Raw genomic sequence first — 23,620 nt, forward strand, 5'->3', positions numbered from 1 at the left:
TAAGTACAATGTTAAAACTATTAATCCTAAAACAGATAATAATAATAATTTTGTTTTATAAGGAGATTAAAATTAATAAGATTTTCGTAATAAATAAATACTGAGTTTATTCTGAGAGTTGTAAATTAAACCACTGAAAATTGAATCTAACAAACTTTTTCAATAATATAATTTTGAACGTGACAAAATTTTTCTAAAAATTACGTTAAACTGAGTATTTACTGCCTGAAAAAAACATGAAAACTAGAATTCTCGGGCATTTCTTGTATCTGAAAAAATCAAGAAATCTTGTAGAATTTTATTGGAACTCAGAGAATTTTTTTCAAAATCTCTCTGATAATTTTGTTTTCATATTATAAACAGTCAACAAGTCAAATGAATTATGCGTTTAAAAATAAATATATATATGTTTGTTTACATATTCAATAAATTTTTAATAGAATATAAAATGTGCAGCACATATTCTTTATCATAATTTTTAGCGATAAAAAAATGAAAATTTTATGTAAATGAGAAATGTTATCTTACAAATTCAGTTTTTTACTTTTACAAGTCTAATATTTGAAAGACTGTTTTTTCTTCGTATGAATGAAAAATATTAGAAAACATATATATATATATATATATATATATATATATATATATATATTAGATAAACGTATAAATTATTAGGAACGTAATGTACAAGAAAATTTATTTTAGAAAAAAAATTAAATTTTAAAAAATTGCGGTAAAAGATTTTTAAAATGATTCTTTATCTGAATTTTTAAATAAATCTGAAAGACCAGGAAATTGTGTTCACGAATTTTTTACAAAATTTAAGTAGATACTTTAGTTAAAGCATTATAAATAAAATAAATATTATAAATAAAATTTTTTTCAAAAATTGTAACACGTAGAGAGGGAGAATCTTTAAGTGATAAAAATATTCGCTGATATTGAGCATCAAAAGAAATATAAGGAATGATTTTTTTTTCTTGAATTTTTTTTTTCGAACTGTAACTCTAATTTGCATAACGTATGTAATTACGCAATTATTTTTGTTGATTGATTGATGTGAAGCATAAACTTTAATTGACTCCTTTTATGCAATTTGTAAGCCGTATGGTAAGTATTACATGTTCTTGTATAGAAATTCTGTTTAATCGTGTTTTTTTAATTTGTGTTTCATTATTTGATATATAATCAAGTAGTGTTTCGCGCACGATAAGATATGTAGAATAATTTGCAGTTGTGTGATAAAAAGAAGTCGATTCACGGTCTAGAGATACGAAGGCGAGAGGATTATATCACTTAATTATAAAGAATGAATCTCGTCCTAGGAACACAGTTTTTATTGACAGAGATAAAAGAGATGACGAATTTATCAGATTTTTAGTATCTAAGAGAAATTATAAAGATCTTTCTACATAACGTATTATATAATTCTCATTACACGTGAAATAATACTGAAAATGTTATACATGGGTCAAATATTATGCGTGTTTTATGTCTGTGTGTGTATTAAATTCAAAGAGCTGTGTGTAAATGCGTGAGAAAATAAATTAACATAATTGAAAAGATATGCATCATCGCTTTTTTGCGAACGGACGTGAATATAATGAAAACTTGCGCTTAAAGGCAGCATAATTATACAGTACGAATGTGTATCCATTAACGTATTCTTACAATAATATTTTGTAACAAACATTTCCTTCCTTTTTCGTTTATTTTTTTCTCTATATGTGCGAAGATGAAACTCGATTAATTCGACGTCAAATCCTCGCAATGAGAGATGTATTCGTATATGTATTTTGTGTTTGTCCTTTTTTCGAAAATATTACAACAAAAAAAAACGGTGAATGACATAATATTATACACGCTCGTACATATCGCTCGAATCGCACTCATTTAACGTTCTACTTATCATATATACCGCTTCAGCTGCGAAAAGAATTCTCATTAGCAATTAATGTGTATGTATGTATATTGATGTGCCGTTAAACTTTAATTCATGGACCGGATGATGGGATATGATGCTCGACGAAAAGAACGCGGCGAGCTATCGCTCGATCTTACAACACTTCGTGTATATTAGCTACACATTTTTAACAAGAAAAAAAAAGGACGCTATCTTTGAAGAGAAGAGGGGAAAAAACACTTCAGTCCGGCGATAAAATCAGGCATTAAAGATCATGAGACAACAAAAGAGGGATACGTATATACATATATATATGTACAATATTTTCTAGCGGCGAACATTATACATGAGCAACGAAAAATTGTATCCAAATTCTCTCGGTATTTCTCAATCTCCACTAATAGTACGATAAAAATACTAATCAGTCGCTTTGCCAAGGGAAAATGAAAAGATTAGATGTATGCGCGGCAAAATGTTCCACGAGTGCATCTTAAACGATTTTAAATGAAAGAGGGAAGATGATAAGATCTTTTAATTACGCACGGAGCTTGGCTTAATTATTGGCGTCTCTCATGCCGGTCTGAAGGTCATTTTAAGCTATCGTAATCAGCGACGATCGTGTTTGGAAAATACAGCAGCTCTCTCGATACCTGGTTCTCTATCCGCTCATCAATACGCGTGGTTGTCATCTTCTCGCGTGACAACTCGCGCGTACTGATCTCTTGCTGTTGCAGCGGCATCGAATGATATACGTAAAAAAAAAGATGTAGCGTATATAAGGCGGGAAATGTAAGGTGAAGGTAATTGGTCATCAATGCAACAACCAGGGGGCCATCTGTAATAAATTACACCAAGGCATATTTTATTCTTTTTTTTCTTTTCTTTTAAATACGAGTTTTAGTCGTGTCACTAGTGGTCGCTAATTATTATTGTTAAATGGATGTGATGTTGGCTGCTGGTTGTTATTATAACTGTAATTAATTAGTTACTTATTAAGAATCAAGTGGCGCTGCAAGTAGATACACAGGCAAACGGTGTATTCACTTTTTCCTTCTTCTTTAGTTTCGGCAATTTAAGTATCTCTAAATCGCAATCTAAAGATTTTATTCCGGATTGGAAAAGAAAGTGCTTCACGGTTTGCATTTTGCGTACACTACTAAGTTGGCCGTTCATTCCTGATTAATTCCGATTTTTTTTTTCATTAGAAAGATGTAGATATATTTCGATTATTGGATGATAATTATGTATAATATTAATAATATAATAATAATATTAATAATTGATAATAATAATAATTCCTCATAATAAATGTAATGCTTGGTACACAGAGATAACAAACGACTTCACTTATTGCCGCGGACAAAAAGACTTACAAAACGTGACACATGCACAATACTAGACAAAAACTCGGACAACAAAAATGACCAGATTAATTTTCTCGCGTTTTCCTTTTTTTTCTTTTTTGTTTTCGTTTCCCCTACCAATAATTATACAGCGGCGTAGTATCTCGATTGTATCTTTGCTGGCCCAATATTATTTTAATATAAATTATGTACCGATTTTTTTTTTAATTATCTAAAAAAATTCTAAAACTTCTTGCTTGAAACGTCTGTCATATACCACTCATTGGTTTCAAATTCTTATTCTTTTCCAGACATGATTGTAAAGTCCTTTTCAATCACGCGAGAGGGCTTGAGACAGACTAACAAGATGTTTGCGATTCTGGATGGAGATAACTCAATTAATAAAACTGAAACCTTCTACGGTTCAGTGATACAGATAATAAAACCCTATTCCAAATCATAGGTAGTCTGAATAGTACTCTTGAGGCTCTTCCAATTAATTCTTCTCATCCTCGTCGTCTTCCTCCTCCTCCTCCGATGCTTCAGCAAGCCATGTTAACCACGTATTTACCTATACATAATACAAATAGACCTGTGTATTAATTTTTATACTATTTAATTTAAATTAAATTAAATGACAAAGTTTATCAAAATATTTGCACAATTTTTCGTTCGTTGCTTACTTTTAAGCCATAAAATGTCCAAGATTGCAAATTTGCAGAGAGAATTTATACAGTAAAATTACAAAAAAAATTTACATCTATTGCATGCAGTTATTAACTATATATTACAACATAGAATTAAAGCTTTACTGTAAAGCGGAATCAAAAAATTCATTCAAAAAATATATTAATTATAAGAAAAAAAGATTCTTTGGGTAAAACTTGTTTATGAAAAATTATTATAATGACTGCACATGAATGTACCTGGAATAATGCTTTGCCCTTGCCCGGATAAGCATCGGTAACGGTATCTCTCCATTTGTGGTATGCTTCTTCTTCGATGACTTCAAGGTTATAGAGTGCTATGAACCATCGCAGCAGCAACCCTTTTGGAAAATTGTGCGAGAAGCAAAACACTTGAAGCGCATGAAGAGCCGTAACTTGAGAGTCGATGGTAGTCAGGAATGTGCGAATGAAGCGTGCATATTTCTGCAGTAACGCACTTTCCTTTTCTTGCAGTTGTTTGTCTGGATTTACGGTCGGATCAACGCCAGGCGCCAATGTTGTCTCCTATTATTTTCCCGAAAATAAAAAAAGAAAAAGATATATAAAAATATTACAGACTGAATTCTAATCATATATATATATATATATATATATATATATATATATATATATATATATATATGTACATAAGAACAAAAAAGTCACATTTATTAACTTAAATTATAATTATCTAGAGCAGTAAAATAATATCGTAATATTCATTATTTAAATTGCAATTTAAAATGCAATGACAACAGAGACTAAGACAGATATCAACTAAGTTACACTAACCCCAGTGATGTATTTGAAAAGTACATTCATCATAGCATTAATAAATGCGGGATCAGAATGGTGTTGAGGATCCAACTTCTCCTTGATCCACTTGTAAAGAGCATTAGGCGCTGGATCAGCCTCTAATTGACGCCACATATCTCCTTGGATTCTGAGAAGAGGATAAAGGAAAGTCAATTCCCGGTCTTCCAAGATCTCGCCCAAACGCTCCTTTGTCTTCTCCGCTTCTGGCAGTTGACTGATAAGATCCACTTTACTATCGTTGAAGATCTGCGTGAGTCTTGTCTTGCCTTGAGTTTTGTGGAGCTGTTGTAGAGTCAATAGGAACAGCGGATGATGACGACCATTTTCTGTTTCCGAGGCGAGATCCGTCAACTGAATTAGATTGTCCACTATAGCCTTAGCTGTCAAGAAGGCAACGTGGGACGCTACCAAAGGCACGGTACTTTCCTTCTCCGATATACTGGCCACTAATTCCTTCCATCCTTCGTTCACTTGCTGCAAAGTAAGCAAGCTCTCCTTCTTGAGCTCGACTACGAGCTTGATGGCGAGCTCACGTTCGGAATCTCCGCGATCCAATGTGTTAGAATATATCGTGCAGATCGCGTGACGCAAGAATCGCTCGGGGATCTTAAGATCTTTGAAGGCCGCCAAAGCGTCCTGCACATTTGTATGTGACGCAAGATCGTCCATTAACGCGTTCACCTTTTTCAACACTTCCTCCCGTGTGGGTCCCTTATCTTTTCTATCCCGAGCTTTCTCGCGCTTGTCTACGGGGCCTTGCTTGATTACTATAGCAGGTGGTGTCTCTTTGTGCAATAAAGGCGAGCTGGGTTTCAGAGCAGTGCGCAAGAGAGGCATATCTGAGCCTCGTCCTGGGAACAAATCTGTTATTTTTACAATTAAAATATATAATATTATTATTAAATTATTGAATTTTTTTTATATAATATTTTAGTAATTTTATAGTACATAATATTTCAGTAATTTTTTTTTAATTTTTAATTTTTTTTATTTTTAAAAATGACACAAACGAATAAAAATGTTTACCATTGTTGAGAGGTAGGTTCAAGTTGATATTAGTTTGTTTGAACATCATTGAATTGGCTGAAGGTCTCAGAGACACTTCTTCTGGATGTCCTCCGATCAACATCTTATTTTTATTGAATCGAAGTTGTTCTTTATTGCTATCTGTAATGGCATAAGAAAGGACATTGTTATCTTTATTATAGTTAATAAAAAATAATTCTGTATTAAAATAAAAAGTGTATCATCTGTACTTACTGTTGTTAAAGTTCTGCGGTAAATTGTGTTGCGGCTGGTTGCGTTTTCCTTCAAAATTATTCTGATGACGACTCTGGTTTTGATAATAACCTCCTCCTGGCTGATTACGTTGATTATGACGGCCATAACCAACCCCAGGAGTTCCTGCGAATCCATTCGGACTGAATGGTGGTGGTGGCATACCAAATGAGGGAGAAGTCAATGGAATACTTCCCATCATATCCACATCTAATCCGCCTCGTCCCACCTTTCGTAAAAACTCCGCACCGAGGCGATCCTCTCGTCCTCTGTGGAAACCATTTCCTCGCGATGGCTCCTCGTTGTCGTTGCGGATCTGATTAATCGGCATCGGGCCTTCGGTGCTAGTGGCCTTGCGCGGTTTCCAATCGTCACGGCGTAATTCAATTACATCACGCAGCATAAATTTAATGCGTAGAGGAAGATCCCTACTCTCTGCCAGAGAGTTCATACGTTTGAAGTATTGATCCATGAGTCCGCGGCCCTTATCCGAGTCAAGGATACGACCGCAGGTACGCATAATCTGGCAGAGGCATTCGATATCCTCCGCCGCGTCCCCCCGGGATCCCCCTCGCCTTTTCTTCTCCAGCAACTGCTGGATGCAACGATGTAGAATCGGCTCCGACACGATGCCCAGCTTGCCGAGCTCCCCGATAAACTTGATGTTACCGAGCATCTTGCGCTTGGCCACCTGTCGGCGCTCCTCTTCCTCGGGACCAAGCTCATCTTGATTCTCAAATGCCTCGCTTGCTTTTGAACGATTTTCGAACTCGTCTTTGCACTTGTTAAGTAAAAGGACTCTGAATGTGCTCTGGCCTTTTTGACTTTCATCGATCGGTTTACGGGGTTCAAAGTTTGCGGCTTCGTCAGACAGCTGTTTGCACAGCCGTGCGTACATAGAACTGTACTTGGGTTCATCAAGCGCTTTTTCGAAGATCTGAAAACAAATTTTTATTGATATATTTTTTTAATCAAAGTCAGCATCAAAGCGTACAACGATAAACGTCTCTACGACGCACCAATACGTACCAAGAAAATAACACCCTTGAGAATCACATGGGAATTAAGCTCAACGTTGAGCAGGTCGTTGCTCAGCTTTGCGAATTTTTCCGGTGTGAGCTTGTTAAGAATACCCCGCACCTTTCTAAAGATGAGATCATTTCGGCTTTCTGGGGTGAGTGCATCGCGTCTAACAGTTGAAGGAGGGATCCAGCGTTGCTCAGTGGATAGGGAGCGAATATCGTCCCTGGAAGGCATCGAATTTTTCTAATGTCAGTGTCAACGCAAGTAGCAACGCAACAGGGACGATTTGCGCACTATTTGTTGTAATAAGTAACTCGTGTTCTCGCGTGTTCTATTGTTTTTTTTGTTTTTGTTTTTTTTTTTTTTTTTTCGTTACTGCCAAGGTAACTTTATGGACCCTGACCTTCCTCCCGAGACACGAGAAGCACCCCCCGGTCCTGTGGGGTTGTCCGTTGTTGCGCGTGTTTTGGCCCCCTTAGTGATAAATCACAGCACACAGATCTTCCTTGAGGAAGCTGCAAAAATTACATTAAATAATTTTAATTAAATAAATTAATTAATTAAATAATTTTAAATATTTCTTCCTCACATTAAATATAAATAATTAATTAAATATAATTATATATAAATATAATTATTAAATAAATAATTAAATAATTAAATATAAATATAAATAAGAATATTAACTAATATATCTAGTATATTACACCCTTTTGTAACAAATAATTACAAAAGAAGTTTCAGAATCCTTATATTATACACTTTTATCTTTTAACAAATTTGCTCGTAAAGCATAAAGATTTCGGCGCCTAGATTAATCTACACTTGAAATACTTAATTTCGAATATAATTTGAAGGCGTACACCTAGCCTTGGTCTATCTTTCTCTGCAATAAAAAAAAATCAACCCATTTCAACCTATCGCTTTTTGTCAGTGGCGACATTCTGTCGCAATGAATTCGTTCAATAATATTTGAGAACATTTCTTTCATCGCGCTGCAGTGACCCACATGATAGGTACATGCACATAAAATGTCATTTTACCATGTGATAGTTGCGCATGCGAGCGCAATTTTAGAGAAGATTGTCTATATCGCGCGCGTTCAATAAGTGACGCACGCATATCCTACGGTTAACGTACTCGAATCAAGTGGTTCAAGGATAGAATCATGATGAGAGACGTTACATTTCGCGAGTCGAATCGTTTTTACGTGAGATACGTTCATGCAGTTATTTCGAATCGCATCCTTTTCTGTCAGAAAAACGAGCCTATCAAAGTGACAGGTCAGATTGGAAGGACCCGATGACCTCGGAAATTTTTCGCCGAAGGAAAAACCGTCGAAATCGGAGCTCGCGGAACGATGAAGTTTTACGGGACACCCTGTACACACCCTTTCGGAAGGCCTTCCGCGGACGAGAGGCAAGGACCTTCTTTCCCGGGGAAGAGACGACGGCTTTGATCTTGCTCGCCGTTCGAGAACAAAACGACCGAAACGACCCACGAACGAGGGGGAACGTCGAAGGGGAGCGTATATGTGGGGCGCGGCTCATGGTCAGACGGTCAATGAACCCTCTTCTCCTGACTCCCCTCCCCTCACCCATTCCACGACCGATCATCTCGCAGACCCCGCTGCTGTTCGGCCGAGGTCGGACGACTTCGTCGGGCTATTCGACGGAGGTCGTGCCCGTCCGGCCGCGTCTACCGGGTGTCCCGAAAATTCGCATCTAGAGAGAACAGTTTGAGAAAATGAATACAAGCAATTGATAACGCTTGATAATTATTGTTTGTACAAACAATAATTATATTTAATGAAAACTGAAAAAAAGTTCTCAAAACGGATATAATCAGAGCAATGATAAATTAATATTCCGAAAAGAGTTGTTCTTTTTCTTTTTTTTCACGATTCGATTAGCGAGTTTTGTTATCGCGAGAAACAATTATGTGCAATAAATTTTTACTCGAGTGCTCGATGTCGTAAGAAAAAAAATTGGCAGCTATGTTTAACGGTAAATACAATAAGAGCGCGCAAGGCTAGGTTCTTCTACTGAAATAGCATTTTCTAAATATTTGATTTCAACTATGTATGTAGCTCTAAATCTGCGCAATGAAAATATCCGGCTTCCCACGGACGTATTCATGAATACAAGCAACGCAAGCTTGAATAATGCGAAAAAGAGAAAGAAGAGAAAGAAGAGAAAGAGAAAAAGAGAGAGAGAGAGAGAGAGGGAGGGGGACGACCGACTAATCGGAGTAATCTCTCAAGGAACATCACCCTAAATAAGAGCGTCGAAGGTTGCGATAAGAAAAGTTGTTTCATATGCGTGTTAACCGAACTTTGCAAAGCCCGAAATGAATGAAGACCGACGTTGCGGTATCACGAACTTGCCACGTGATCTACACAAGGCGATGCTATTCGATATACGGAGTGTCGATTTATTTTTTCCACCATTGAAATCTGAGAGACTGCAAGAAGATTCGCGTCAGTCGTGATGCCTCGAAAATTACCGATGTAACTTTCGAGGTTTCCCTTTTTTAATTAAAATCTTTTTAAAGAGATAACGCGCGCTTGTGTCACGCTTTAAACGCGCAAAAAAGAAACGTAATTAACGGCTCGGACTTGGCGACGATAAACTTGGCGTGGAGAAAAAAAAATTCCACGAGGCAAAACACGCTACAACGATGGATATCGCTACGCGAGGTCGGGATTACACGTGTTGGAATTCGCCGAGAGATAATTATATGAAGAGCCGATGCGTGCGAGCGATGCCGTAGCATTTCGAAGATGGGCAGCACTTCTTTGTCTCTCGTCTTTTCGTACAGGCATTCTGGGCTTTCTTCATTCTTGGCAAATATATTTCCGAGTGTATATTTACAGTCGCCGAGAGAGAGACGGTTCCCGTTATTTAGCTATCCGTTGATCCGAAAAAAGATTTCGCCGCGTATCCTTGGCAATCATCAGATTAACATCGTTTATCTATTTAGTCAAACTTAGTAATGCCTCGCAAAACGTTTCTGCGAGTATCGATAATAATCTAAAATTGAAAAAATCGCGTCGAACGTTAAAGAACTTGTGTCAATTCAGACAGAGATAATAAAAAATATTGAACGAACATACATAAAAGAAGTGAGAAAATAAAAATATATATATTATTAATTAAATTAAAAATACACATTTAACATAGTGTCTCAAATTTTGTAAAAAAATTTCTTAATCTTCCAAGTTTTTTTTGTTTAAAATTTAATGGGAAAATTTTTTTCAGATATTTTTTTTCAGCAATTTTTTATAATAAATTTTAAAATAAATTTTTTTATTATAGAGTTAACGTTTTTTATATTTTTCACTCATGTAAAGAAAAAATAAAGAGCTTAAGTTTCAACTACTAAATTTGAAAATGTATTGAAAAAAGAAAACTAAATAGTTTTCGTAAGAATTATTTATGTATTGCAGATTCTACTTTGTTAAGATATTAAATATGTAAACAGAGAAATAGGTATATATTTATAATATGTTTTAAATGTATAATTCATACACAACTTGGCAATCAATAAATGGCTGATATAATATAAAAGCAAAATTATCAAAGAGAATTTTTTTTTTAATTTCAATAAAATTCTATGAGAATTTCCTGATTTTTTCAAATACAAAAAGATTTTTGAAAATTGCATTTTCCACATTTTTCCTGAGAATAGACAGCCTGAATAATAAAAAATAATTTTAATAAATAATATAATGAACGATAATTTTTAAAGCGAATAATAATCATTCGAGATTATCAATAGCTTTATTTTGGGAAGTTGAATATTAAATTTTTTTAAACTTTTGCAAATTATTAGAATGTAAAAGCACGATCCTCTCCAAATATAATATAAAGAATAATAAAGTAAAAGATAATCTGTTTAAGAGAAACAAGATGCGAGAATACATCTATATATTGCACTTTAGAATAAGATACTCGGCTCATCATTTCTATGCCATGAATAATCGTCAGGTAATTTCGCAAATGCAAACTTTCGCGTTCCGATCTGTTTGCGCCAGACTTTGGTGAACTAATTTATCCTCTATCGGATATCTATTAATATCGTAAAAAAATCAAATTCGGAATTAATTAAATTCACAATTTGCTTTATCGATGAAAAAAAAAACGAAAAAATATATACGAGTTATATCTTTTAAAGGTCACATGGGCCATTTAAACCTTATCGATATTTTTAACAATATCTTGAAAGTCTAATAAAAAAAATCTTCATTTGTTTTTTAATTTTTGTTATGCATGATTATTTTCTACAGATGTCGAGCAATATATATAAATATTTGTAGATTTTTGTCAAGCACTTTGAGAAAACTAAAACTGCGGCAAAACAGTGTGACCCATATGTGAGGGACAGGCAAAAAAAGAAAAAAATGCAGGGACAGGCAAAAAAAGAAAAAAATGTGACCTACAAGAGGGTTAATACCTGCGAGCGTTCATAAAATCTACAAGACAAAATCTATATTGCATGGATTGTCGATACTATCGGAACATTTTATAGTGTTCTCAATCCATATAAAAAACAATATAATAAATCCTTAATGTACAATAAAATTCTCTCTTTAACTCTCGCATATATATATATATATATATAAAATCGAAGATTAATAAATAAACAGATAAATCAATATCGAAGCTATAACCGTGTGACGCAACTGAATTATAAATTAACGAATACTTATAAATAAATGAATAATAATCGTGATACAAAAAAAACCACACGTACAGACGAAGATGTATAATCATTCGTTCTTTGTTTCGGTGTCTTGTTTTTTCAGACGTCTGGTAAGCTATTGAAAAACGTACATGTATAGTTGACTTCTCAAGAAAGATCAGAAAAACAGAGTTCGTTTGCTGGATTCGTTCGTTGAATTCATTCGTTTTGCGTGCTATCGGCGGTCGATGTGACGCCGAGAGAATCCTTGAGAGACTGAGAGAAAGACAGAGAGAGAGAAATCGTCATGCACACAAGGTGGATGACGATGTCGCACAAAGAGATAGCGATAGAATGACGCAAAACGAACGTACGACGAGCAAGCGAACGAACTTCCACGTTGTCTCCTCCTCTCCTTCCTTCCCCCTGCCCCCTCCCCCTCCCCCGAGCACCCCATAACTTTCTGTTTCCTCACGACACGTCACTGATGCGCCATGACAGCTGCTCGCTGCTAGCTATTAATCATGCGCGAAATTTATAGAAAATCAGCAGCGAATCAATCAAGTGACGAATCAACCGCCTGTGCTTTTCACGGAAGGAATGTTAACGGCAAGCAACAGATGATGCTAAGCTTCTGTCAAAATTATACAAAGGTGACACTGAGAACGAAGAGACGCAAATATAATCGTAAAATAATTAATAAAATAATTTTTTTCAATTTGTCCGCATAAAATAAATGAATGAAAATAAAATTTCTACTTAGTCACTTGACTTATCTTAATATTCCGCAAATTTACACGAAAGATAAATCGAGTAGTGAGTCACTCGCTTATGTATATTTCTCGAAAAATGATAATGACGAGAACGATTAAAGTGAATAATCTATTCTAGTTGTGCGACTCGTTTTCGAAATCAATAAAAATAAATAGCAGATTATTATTCTTTCGACCTTTTTCCGGTATAATAGAAAAGATAAGCGAACAAAATCATTATTCTTCGAGTTGTCTCCAAAACTAACAACGAGATTAATAGCAAGCAGTTTGTACATTTTTTTTTCAACAAAAGGTAATGCAAAAGATAAGCGAATAATTCGCCACTCGATGTATTCGCCTTTAATATTTACGACATTCTGGTGGTAAATTCAGCGTATTACAGGACTGCGGAGTAAATTTTACGACTTTTCTGCGTGCACAGAATGTTAATGGCAATAGAATTTTAATAACGTAAACAGTAAACAAAAATATAAAAGTCAGAAACAAAATAAATACGCGAAATGCAATGGAAGGAGATTACGATATGCGACATAATTTTAATAACAAAATAAAATAAATACGCGAAATGCATGGAAACAGAACTTACTTGCGATAATATACAAATTTTATCTTTTAACACATAAAAAATATAAAATATAAAAATATTAAATATTAATAATAAATTAATAATATAATAAAAATAATAAATTAATAATAAAAAATAAATTAATAATAATAAAAATAATAAATTAATAATAAAATTAATAATAAATGATGTAAAATATTTTTAAAATATATGATAATTTGCGTCTCTTTATCGTCGAAGTGCACGCAAAATTAAGCAAATGATTGGTTGAGACAAAGAAAAAGAAAACTCGCGATAACATCGATAAACATCTTTATCTCCCGCCGCATGATCGACACAAGTTGACTCATTTAAATACATGTACGGTAATAGCATCCCTAAACTCAACAAAGGGCCTTCAGAGATATCTGTTATCGCTGCTTCTGCTATTTACAGTTGTAAACGATCAAGTATAGAAAGAAATCAAATTTTGAGTCAAAAATTATTGGCTGCTTTCACCTTGATAACAAGGAATATAATTACCCTATCAAGCTCTGATTATACGTCAAACTTGCCAAGGGGCGAAAGATCGATAAAACGGAGCATAAATTGAACAAACTTTTGTGAAAAAATCGCACAATAAAATAGTTTCGAGAACATCTACTGCTGTAAGTAAATTTACAGACATTAAGGACTCGTCGAATGAGAGAGAACTTGTGTAACATCTTGGAATAAACAGAGATTCATTTAAACATCGGCAGGGAAGCATTCTCTCAGGAGAAGAGAGGTGCGAGAACGGAATTTAGAATCGCGCGTTCATTGATTTGCACGTAACGTAAACGTTAGACTCGCTCAAGAAAGAAAATCAGCGCGTCTATTCATAGTATGATAAACGTTTTCAGGTCTCGCTGCAACAAAGGAGCGCCGCCGCCGATCGGAGCTCACCCCATACACAGCATGTATGGGCTGTACGGCCGTTTAAAGGTGCATGTGTATGGCAACGATGCACTTCGCTGCGAGAGGCGACCGCACAATCGCACGGGCGAAGTCGAGATGAAACGAGAACGAGTTTTTCAACCAGATGTTTCGTCGGCATTCTTCGAATTCTCCTCGCTCGAATATTCATCGCGAACTTTAAGAGGAGATGGTCATTTTTCATGGAAATTATCATTACGTTTAATAATCTTCGTTCAAGATTGGAACTTGATATTTGATTAAGAAAGATTTAGGATGTGATTTTTTCCCTCTCCGATATCTGTCGAATTTTTAATCAGAGAAATCGTCAAAAGTCTACCGACAAGCTTACGAAGATCGTCGTTTTATGAGAAAACTATCGTGAAGAATATAATTTTTATTCGCCAAGATTGTTAGATATTACTTTGACACTGCGTGTACCTCTCAATGAAACTAACATTCTTTCAGACAAATTTGAACTTGATTTTTGAATGAGAAAAATATATCGAGAAGCTGTAATTTTTTCTTTCGATATCTATCAACATAATTTTTTTTAATCATACGCAATTAAAGAAATTGTCAAGCTTTTTGCTGACAAGCTTATGAAGATTGCAATTTTTTCCTTCTCCGATATCTATCGAATCTTTAAGCAGAGAAATCGTCAAAAGTCTACCGACAAGCTTACGAAGATCGTCGTTTTATGAGAAAACTATCGTGAAGGATATAATTTTTATTCGCCAAGATTGTTAGATATTACTTTGACACTGCGTGTACCTCTCAATGAAACTAACATTCTTTCAGACAAATTTGAACTTGATTTTTGAATGAAAAAAATATATCAAGAAGCAGTAATTTTTTCTTTCGATATCTGTCAACATAATTTTTTTCTCATCATACGCAATCAAAGAAATTGTCAAGCTTTTTGCTGACAAGCTTACGAAGATCGTCAAAAGTCTACCGACAAGTTTACGAAGATCGTCATTTTATGAGAAAACTATCGTGAAGAATATAATTTTTATTCGCCAAGATTGTTAGATATTACTTTGACAACGGGTGTACCTCTCAATAAAACTAACATTCTTTCAGACAAATTTAAATTTGATTTTTGAAAGAGAAAAATATATCGAGAAGCTGTAATTTTTTCTTTCGATATCTATCAACATAATTTTTTTCTCATCATACGCAATCAAAGAAATTGTCAAGCTTTGCTGACAAGCTTACGAAGATCGCCGTTTTATTGAAATTATCATCGCGTTTAATAATCTTTGTTCAAAATTTGAACTTGATATTTCATTAAGAAAGATTTATCAGGATGTAATTTTTTCCCTCTCCGATATCTATCGAATCTTTAATCAGAGAAATCGGCAAAAGTCTACCGACAAGCTTACGAAGATCGTCGTTTTACACGTTTTATGAGAAAATGATCGTGAAGAATATAATTTTTATTCGCCAAGATTGTTAGATATTACTTTGACACTGCGTCTACCTCTCAATGAAACTAACATTCATTCAAACAAATTTGAGCTTGATTTTTAAATGAGAAAAATATGTCGAAAAAATGTAATTTTCTCCGCGTAAAAATTTAATTTTCATTCACCATAATTGTTAAATATTCGATTGTACGTATCTCAATATAATTAACGTTCTCTCAGAAAATTTGAACTTGACTTTTCGATAAGAGAAATATATCGAGAAGATATAATTTTTTTCCTTTCGATATCGCGCATCTGTCAGTTTGTAATTTTTTTAAAATCATATGCGATTAGAGAAATCGTCACAAATCAAAACTATAAAACTCTATCGACAAGTTTAACAATGGAAATTCATGGAAATATTATCGTCTCATAAGGATTAACCTTTCACTAAAATTGTCAGATATTAGATAGCGTGTAAAATCTTTCAAGGAAACTAACATTCTTTCAGATAAGCCAGGAATTTAAACTCGACTCTTCGACAAGGAAAAAAAAATGTAATCTTTTCCTTCGATATCACGCATTGGGGCTCACAATATTTTTTTGTTAAGTCACGTGCAATCAGAGAAACCGTCACAAATCAAACAACAATCACGTTAAGCTCTACTCACAAACGCACGAGATCCTGGGAGGCGTTTTGATTAGATCCACAAACGCGAAGGGTATATCAATCTTAAAAATAGCCCGATTAATGATCGCTAGTGGAAGCACGACCGAGTATATATATCGTGCCTGTATTCCCACTCGCGTATGCGTGCAATGGAGATCTTTTTATATACATCCCTATATAAAATATTTAGAGGGTACACGCGCGCGCCTCGAAAGACTCGAGAGAGCTAATATAAAATCGCCTATCGTCGTTGAAAGCGTGACACAAACGGGAACATGCACCACACACGCTTGCCTTCCAAGTCGGTCGTGTGTGCTCGGGCAACATCGATCGACAAGAGGCACACAAGAGGCCGGGAGTGCCCGTCGCATTTCCGAGAACAAAGCGGAATTTCCGGAATCAGCGGAATACGCGAGCCTCTTCCTTCCCAGGAGGAGGATGCGGGTGAACGCGTAATGGCAGACGGAGAGGATCCCGGTAAGGGACGCGCTCCGATTCGCCATATTTCGAGCCTTAACCCCCTCGAGATAAAAATCGGAAAGAGATAAAAGACAGAGGCCTGATATTGTCAAGCATGATGACGGTTCCGTCGACGCGCATAAACAATAAACACGCTACAATATATGCGAATTATGGAGATTATTTTAAATTACATGCAGATTAATTTACACTGTAGCTTATTCTGTAAAATTTCATTCTAGAATGCTGACTGGTGAGCTGACTGTGAGCGAGATATGCGTTGTATGCTAATACTTTGAATGTTGTCATACATATTTTTCTGCAAAATTCTTATATTATTCTAATATCATTGAAATGAAAATCCTACATGAATGTAAACAAAATGAGAATTAAATTCAAGATTAAGATGAAAATTTCTTAAAAATCATCTGTTTATAAAACACTCGAAACTATCCATTTTTGCACGTCCTTATTTATGTATTATCGTAAATATATTACGGTCAGCATTCTAGAATCGAGAGGCGAGCGCAGGAGGGAAGAGACTATCGCGAGAAAAACACGCGTGTCTTTGCTCGGCCTCGAGGCCTCTTCTCCTCGCGTTCCTCGAGAATCCGAGGAAGGACACGAGGTAAGAACAATTTCGCCGAAACGCGCGCGCGCGCGCGCGAGAACGTACTCGGGAAATCCAGAAACGTCAAACGGCCGTCGTTGCACGAGGAAAAGGAGCACTAGAGGACGACGCGCTCGTCGCTCGACGAGCGTCTCCGAGAAGAAGCGTAGCGTCGAAGGCACGTACTAATTCCGGAATTCGTCGAAGCCAGGAAGGCACGCGGAAGGGAGGGCGGCGAGGCGAGCAAAGCCTCTCCCCTCCCTTGCCTCCCCGGGCACATGGTGGAAAATTTGTAAAAGGCTACGCGAAGAAAAAAAAATCCTTCTCGCGCAACAAACTCCTTCGCTGCGTCCTTTTTCTCGCAACTTTTCTCACGCGCGTGCTGTTCTCGACAGACCCCCCTCCCTCCCCTCCTCCTCCTCCTCTTCCTCGTCCCACGGACGGTCGCGCACATCGGCTGGTTAAAGTGTCAAACGTGGGAGTTGCGTGGGCGACGGCGAAACACGGCGGGTTTTTCTCGCCGAAAAATCCGCGGGGGAGAAATCGAAGAACCCTCCTCGGCGGGGGGGAGGGAGAGGGATCCCGAGAGTCTCGCTCGAAAAATCTGCGAAACCTCCGCGGGCGGAGGCTCCGAGAAACGGAGAGAGATAGAGAGGCGAGACGGATAGACAGAGACACGCCGATGCCTCGCACACCCGACATGACGCACGACGACCTACCCGTGTCCGCGCGATGGAGTCTCGCCTGCCGAGGGAGATAGAGACGCGGGGAACTCTCCGCGAGCCCCGTTTCCTTCCGCGAGCGCACGATGCCGCGTTCCGCACTCGGTTTCGCCGCACCCACGCCACGCCGTGCCCGTTAAATCGCCGCGCAAAGCCAGGAGAGATACACAATAGCGTTTACTTACGGCCGACGGTTGTTGTTTCTGAAGGCTTTCGCAATCTGTCGGTCGCATTCGGCAACTTCCGAGCGGCGGGAGGGGGAGACGGAGGTACCGCTCCTGTCAAATCGGCGTCCGTAGCGCGACTGACTTCGCGCCGCGCGACGATCGATTGTCGCGCGATCCAGAGGGGGGGAGGGAAACAGCGGAATATTATTTCGCCGAAATACTCGCGCCAGGATTCCGCCGACGATCGCCGAGATCGTCGGGATTAATCGTCCGCGTTCAACTCTCCGTTGACCTCGCCAGTCGGCGATACGTTGGACGGTGCTTTAGACGTTTCCACATGAGTTAGCGAAAACTCGTCCCGGTGAGCATTTCCGGGGCGCGGGGGTGGGGGACGAATATGGTTCTCGCTGTTTCTCGCGCGCGATTCGAAGTAATTCGCGAATACGGAATAATTGCCCGCTAGATCGTCGAATTTCTATCGCGATTTCCGCGATCTCATACGCGACGAGAAGACGATCGCGAAGTTGCAATTTGACTTTAGTGGTGCGACTTCCGTTTCTCCGAAAACGAATGACGTCTCGTTGCAGGTTATTAAAATTGTGAGAAAAATTGGAAAATTCACCTCGACAGATCCGTCATCGTCGCGTTTCCCGTAAATTCGCGCGTGCCCAGGAAAAAAAAGAAAAGAAAAATATGACACGTCGGTAAATCAGATCTCTGTCAACGTACACGGACGGGAGTACAAAGGGTCTGCTGTCACTCGGCCGTTGCGTCAGAACGTTTGGGCAACTGTCAGTTTCTGATCCAATTCGTGCAGGAAGGTACTTTTCTGCGCGTTTTTAAATGTAATTCCACACGGAACGATTTATATTTATACGTTTAAGGACACTTGTGATAAAGAACGGACTCAGGTTAGTGACCGACATCTCGCGAGGTGTCATCCGCACGCCCGATTTGCGTATCCCTAATTTAACCCCTCCTTCAATTAAGCGTTTGTCATACAGAATTAGAGAGAGCTCGAGTTTGATGTTAAATCTCCCATATATGTCATTGTAACAAAGAGCACGTCTTGTAAATTTAGCTCCGAGATATTTGTAAGTTTATTTGTCTAGATATCTCATTGTGTAAGAAACGAGAAGTAGACTGACCGGGGATAATTTCTAAACGTTTAAAATAATTGCTATGTATAATATATACAAATAATGGACAATTTTTCTTTTTGAAGAGAAATATAAATATAAAAAGTGAAATTAAGATGGATTTTATTTTTAATAAACATAAGTAATAGCTGTCCAAGATGTCCTTGATATGATATCTTAAATAATTTGTATTTATTATATATAATTATATTTCATCATATTAAATATTTATGACTATGTCATTTCATTGTATTACATATATAAGAAGCATACAAGGTCACATCATATAAATATATTACAAGAAAATATATTGAATAAGCTATATATAAATTACATACGTGATTTTTTAAATCCTTTGTTATTTTATTTTTCTAGTATTTTATATGAGAATAATTATTTTAACTATTTTTAATTATTTTTAATAAATTTTATCTTTTATTTCATTATACATGCATATATCTATATAAATTACTCCTGGACAAAATTAATGCATAATTTTTTTTTCACTTTTTCTTTAAAATTTTTCATAAAAATTTAAATATCAGCTTTTAAAGAAAAAGTAAAAAAAATGATGCATTAATTTTGTCCAGGAGTATATATATATATATATATGTATATATATATATATATATATATATATATATATATATATATATTTGCAATATTAATAGTGAACGAGTAAACAAATGCTTTTATATACAAACATTGATAAAAGTTACAAAAACAATTTAAAAATTTGCTTATATAAGTTCCTACATTTATGATTCTTAGCGCAAAGATTAAGTAGAATTTTCTTTTTAGAATGGCTCAGCGCTCGCAAAACTATGGATCTACGGATCAACGGGTGGATGTACCTGAAATAGGATTTAGTCCTACCGAACTTTATAGTCTCAGTGAAAATATTACCACTAACATATACACGATTAACACAAGTTGGAAAACTTTAGAAAGAGCTTATAAAAATATTGGAACCAGTAAAGATAATCAAGGTTTAAGAGACAAAGTGTAAGCAGAAATATATATCATTGATTCATTAATATATAATAATAGAAATATTATATATAAAAAATTTAGTACATGTAATATTACATGGAATATTTAATTTAAACTTTATACCAATTAATTAAATTTATACTAATATATACAAAATATTCTTCCCAGACATGTAACACAATTAAGTACTAATCAGGTAGTCACACAAACAAGCAAAGACATTGCAAGACTAACGGTATTGATGAGACGTGGCGATAAACAACAAAAGCTACAAATTGAAAAACTCACAACAGACTTTAAAGATGCGCTACAGAGATATTCTGATATGCAAAAGGTAAATGTCTACATTTTTGATTGCAGAAACTTACAAAATATAACTGAATACACAATTCTATGAAATACCTATTCTATTTCCATTTTGATCTTAAATTAATAACAAAATACTCTTTGCAGTCAATTGCAGAGAAGATGAAGAGACATATTTTAGCTATAACTAATATAGAAAATTCAATGGATGGGGAGGATGGTGAAGAAACGCAACGGCTACTTCAAGCACAGGAACAAGAACATAGGACTACACAAAGGTTCGAAAATTTTAATATTTTTGTACTTTACACAAAACAATACGATATTTGTAATTTTTATAATTAATACAGGAAATCTTACCTATTTGCTTAGTTGGAACAAAAGCGATGGTTTCCATTGGTCGCATATTGCACAATGCTATAATAATAGAAGCTATCGTAATTGTATCAGCTAATGGGAAATGTAAGATTTTCTAAATGAGACAAAATAAAAATCGTGGATTGTATATATGACAAAATAGACTGAATTTCAAATTACAGTGTGTGTGAAAAATTAATTATCACATGTATTTTTAATATAGAGAAGTTATAAAATACACTCTTATGTGTATGGTAAGTTAGTTTCAATGCAAAACAATAAAGAACAATGAATAACATAATATCGATAATGAAAACAACATTTATATACAATTATTGTGTGTTATGGCATGCCTAGGACACTCGAGTTCCAACAAGGACTACTGTTAGAGAGAGAAGATAGGATTAAACGAATTGAGGGAGATATTCTGGATGTAAATCAAATTATGCGCGAACTCGCAGCACTGGTGCATCAACAAGGTGATACTATTGGTAAGTATAATTTTAGTATTAAAATATAATTTTACGATACACTGGTAAACTTTTTTACAATATGAAGGATATATGGAAAAATCCAAAATCTGTGTGTTGCTTTGTTATAAAATATAAAATACATTTAACTACAGCTAATGACTATCTTGTAGATACGATCGACAACCACATAGAGAATATACACGGCAATGTGGAATTAGGAGCGCAGGAACTTGTAAAGGGAAGTAATTACCAAAGTAAATTTCGTCGAAAAGTTTACATCTTGTTGTTACTTGCGATTATAGTTGCCATTGTATTAACTGTTATTCTAGTCATTAAATTAAGTTAGCGCTCCTAGCCTCTATGCGGATTTTACCGATAGATGAAAAGGGCTGTCTCAATCTGTGTTTCATAAAGTTGATTAAATTGACTTCTTTAAAATTTATCTTGATTTCTCTATTTGTATGCATTGGAATTACAAATGTAAGAAATGTGAAATGTAGAATGTATAAGAGACTTATTTTATGTATATATTTTACATATATATATATATATATATATATATATATATATATATATTTGTTTATAAATATAAATAATTTCTTATATTTTTTTAAGAGATACATAGGCTTCTTTAAATTTTTTAAGAGATACATAGGCTTCTTTAAATTTTTTTTAAAACGATATAGTGTAACACGTATAAAATTCATATCTCACATAAACATTTATCTTTTGCATATCAAAATATCTCTGTAGCTCATCTTTAAAGTCTGTTATGAGTTTTTCAATTTGTAATTTTTGTTTATTTCCACGTCTCATTAGTACCGTTAGTCTTGCTTGTCTGTGTGGCTACTTGATTGGTACTTAATTGTATTACATGTCTGAAAAGAATATTTTATATGTATTGATATAAATTTAATTTTAATTTCTATAAAGTTTAAATTAAATATTCTAATATTACATATACTTCTGAATTTTTTATATATAATATTTCTATTATTATAAATTAATGAATCAATGATATGTATAGTAGGGCGAAGCGTGGCGCAATAGATAGCGCACTAGTCTACAAAGCCAAAGGCCTTGGATTTAATTCCCAGTAGAACCGAAAAATTCTATACGCTCGCTCCTCTCTCGGAAAGCAATGGTTATAGTCTTATTGTCAGTAAAAATGTTACCACTAATACATATATGATTAACATTGTAGATAGACTAGTCTTCGCATTAGAAAACCTACTTTATTTTCATACAATTAAAATTGTATTAATTTAATTGAGATGCGTTTCTCTAGTAAAATGTATTTATATTTACATTTATATTTATATTTTTTTAGTAAAATGTATTTATAATACAATTTTTTGGTTCTACTGAGAATCGAACCCAGGGGCTTTTGTCTTTGTAGACTAGTGCGCTATCTATTGCGCCACGCTTCGTCCTACTATACATATCATTGATTCATTAATTTATAATAATAGAAATATTATATATAAAAAATTCAGAAGTATGTGTAATATTAGAATATTTAATTTAAACTTTATAGCAATTAAAATTAAATTTATATCAATACATATAAAATATTCTTTTCAGACATGTAATACAATTAAGTACCAATCAAGTAGCCACACAGACAAGCAAAGACATAGCAAGACTAACAGTATTATATAATAATGATACATATGTCAATAATAAATTTAATGTGTTAATAATAAAATTTACAAAAATTTATTAATATTTTTTATAGGTCCAAAAATTTTATATTGTTGATGTATTAATTCAATTGAGATGCGTTTTTTTAGTAAAATGTATTTATATTTAAAATATTATCTAAAAGAATTAGGAATTAGAATTCTGTAAAATTATTTGTAAACACAGATTTATAAATAGGTACAGGTATTCAAGTTTTTTGCATATGGGCATCAAACTGTGCAAAAATGTTTATTCTCATCATGCTACATAAAATAATATTTAATAAATAACGACGCGTACATTAACTATAAGTAAATTAATACAAAATTTTGCATATACGTACACATATTAATTATACATATTAATTATATTTGTATAAAAAATTTTTATATATGTTTGGTTCTTAAATTAATCAAAATAGTTTTTTGCTATATACTTTACTATTCTGTCCAGTGTGTTACTAACTATAATTGATTTAATCATGTTACAGTACAAATTAAAGTCCAGTTATATTAAAATACCAATCATTAAATCAGATGGATAAAAATTGTAATAATTTAGGAGATTTTCAGTTTTTTTAATGAAAAAATAATTCTAACAAAATTGTG

At 34.8% G+C, this 23,620-nt stretch overlaps 2 protein-coding genes across 8 annotated transcripts; one reads left to right on the forward strand and one right to left on the reverse strand.

Moving 5' to 3' along the window:
* Positions 1-1,316: 1,316 nt before the first annotated feature.
* Positions 1,317-18,270, reverse strand: LOC105253419 (eukaryotic translation initiation factor 4 gamma 2). 7 transcript variants are annotated; one of them, XM_025411208.1, is made up of 8 exons: positions 18,080-18,270; positions 7,471-7,582; positions 7,074-7,290; positions 6,027-6,981; positions 5,793-5,933; positions 4,743-5,629; positions 4,170-4,475; positions 1,317-3,814 (listed from the first exon to the last, which is right to left on the reverse strand). In XM_025411208.1, exons 4-8 carry the CDS (start codon positions 6,940-6,942, stop codon positions 3,740-3,742), a joined length of 2,325 nt encoding a protein of 774 aa, XP_025266993.1. In that variant the 5' UTR covers positions 6,943-6,981; positions 7,074-7,290; positions 7,471-7,582; positions 18,080-18,270; the 3' UTR covers positions 1,317-3,739. The 7 variants fall into 7 exon arrangements, with proteins under 7 accessions (XP_025266993.1, XP_025266994.1, XP_025266995.1 ...); XM_025411209.1 differs by lacking the exon at positions 18,080-18,270 and adding an exon at positions 17,892-18,072; XM_025411210.1 differs by lacking the exon at positions 18,080-18,270 and adding an exon at positions 17,239-17,395.
* A 270-nt stretch (positions 18,271-18,540) lies between these two features.
* On the forward strand, positions 18,541-21,835 carry LOC105253420 (syntaxin-12). Its single transcript, XM_011261457.3, has 6 exons — positions 18,541-18,972; positions 20,002-20,205; positions 20,362-20,527; positions 20,647-20,777; positions 21,214-21,347; positions 21,500-21,835. Exons 2-6 carry the CDS (start codon positions 20,003-20,005, stop codon positions 21,673-21,675), a joined length of 810 nt encoding a protein of 269 aa, XP_011259759.1. The 5' UTR covers positions 18,541-18,972; position 20,002; the 3' UTR covers positions 21,676-21,835.
* Positions 21,836-23,620: the final 1,785 nt, after the last annotated feature.

Source organism: Camponotus floridanus, unplaced genomic scaffold, assembly GCF_003227725.1.
Source record: "Camponotus floridanus strain SB8 unplaced genomic scaffold, Cflo_v7.5 scaffold38, whole genome shotgun sequence".
Classification (NCBI taxonomy): domain Eukaryota; kingdom Metazoa; phylum Arthropoda; class Insecta; order Hymenoptera; family Formicidae; genus Camponotus; species Camponotus floridanus.

Excerpts from the sequence above, each read along its gene's own strand:
- LOC105253419 (XM_011261450.3), bottom strand. The coding sequence starts at position 7,301 with ATGCCTTCCAGGGACGATATTCGCTCCCTATCCACTGAGCAACGCTGG. Across the intron at positions 5,934-6,026 it reads ACCGCAGAACTTTAACAACA|ATAGCAATAAAGAACAACTT; the intron begins GTAAGTACAGAT and ends ATGCCATTACAG. Across the intron at positions 5,630-5,792 it reads GAACCTACCTCTCAACAATG|ATTTGTTCCCAGGACGAGGC; the intron begins GTAAACATTTTT and ends TAAAAATAACAG.
- LOC105253420 (XM_011261457.3), top strand. The coding sequence starts at position 20,003 with ATGGCTCAGCGCTCGCAAAACTATGGATCTACGGATCAACGGGTGGAT. Across the intron at positions 20,206-20,361 it reads CAAGGTTTAAGAGACAAAGT|ACATGTAACACAATTAAGTA; the intron begins GTAAGCAGAAAT and ends TATTCTTCCCAG. Across the intron at positions 20,778-21,213 it reads GAACATAGGACTACACAAAG|GACACTCGAGTTCCAACAAG; the intron begins GTTCGAAAATTT and ends TGGCATGCCTAG.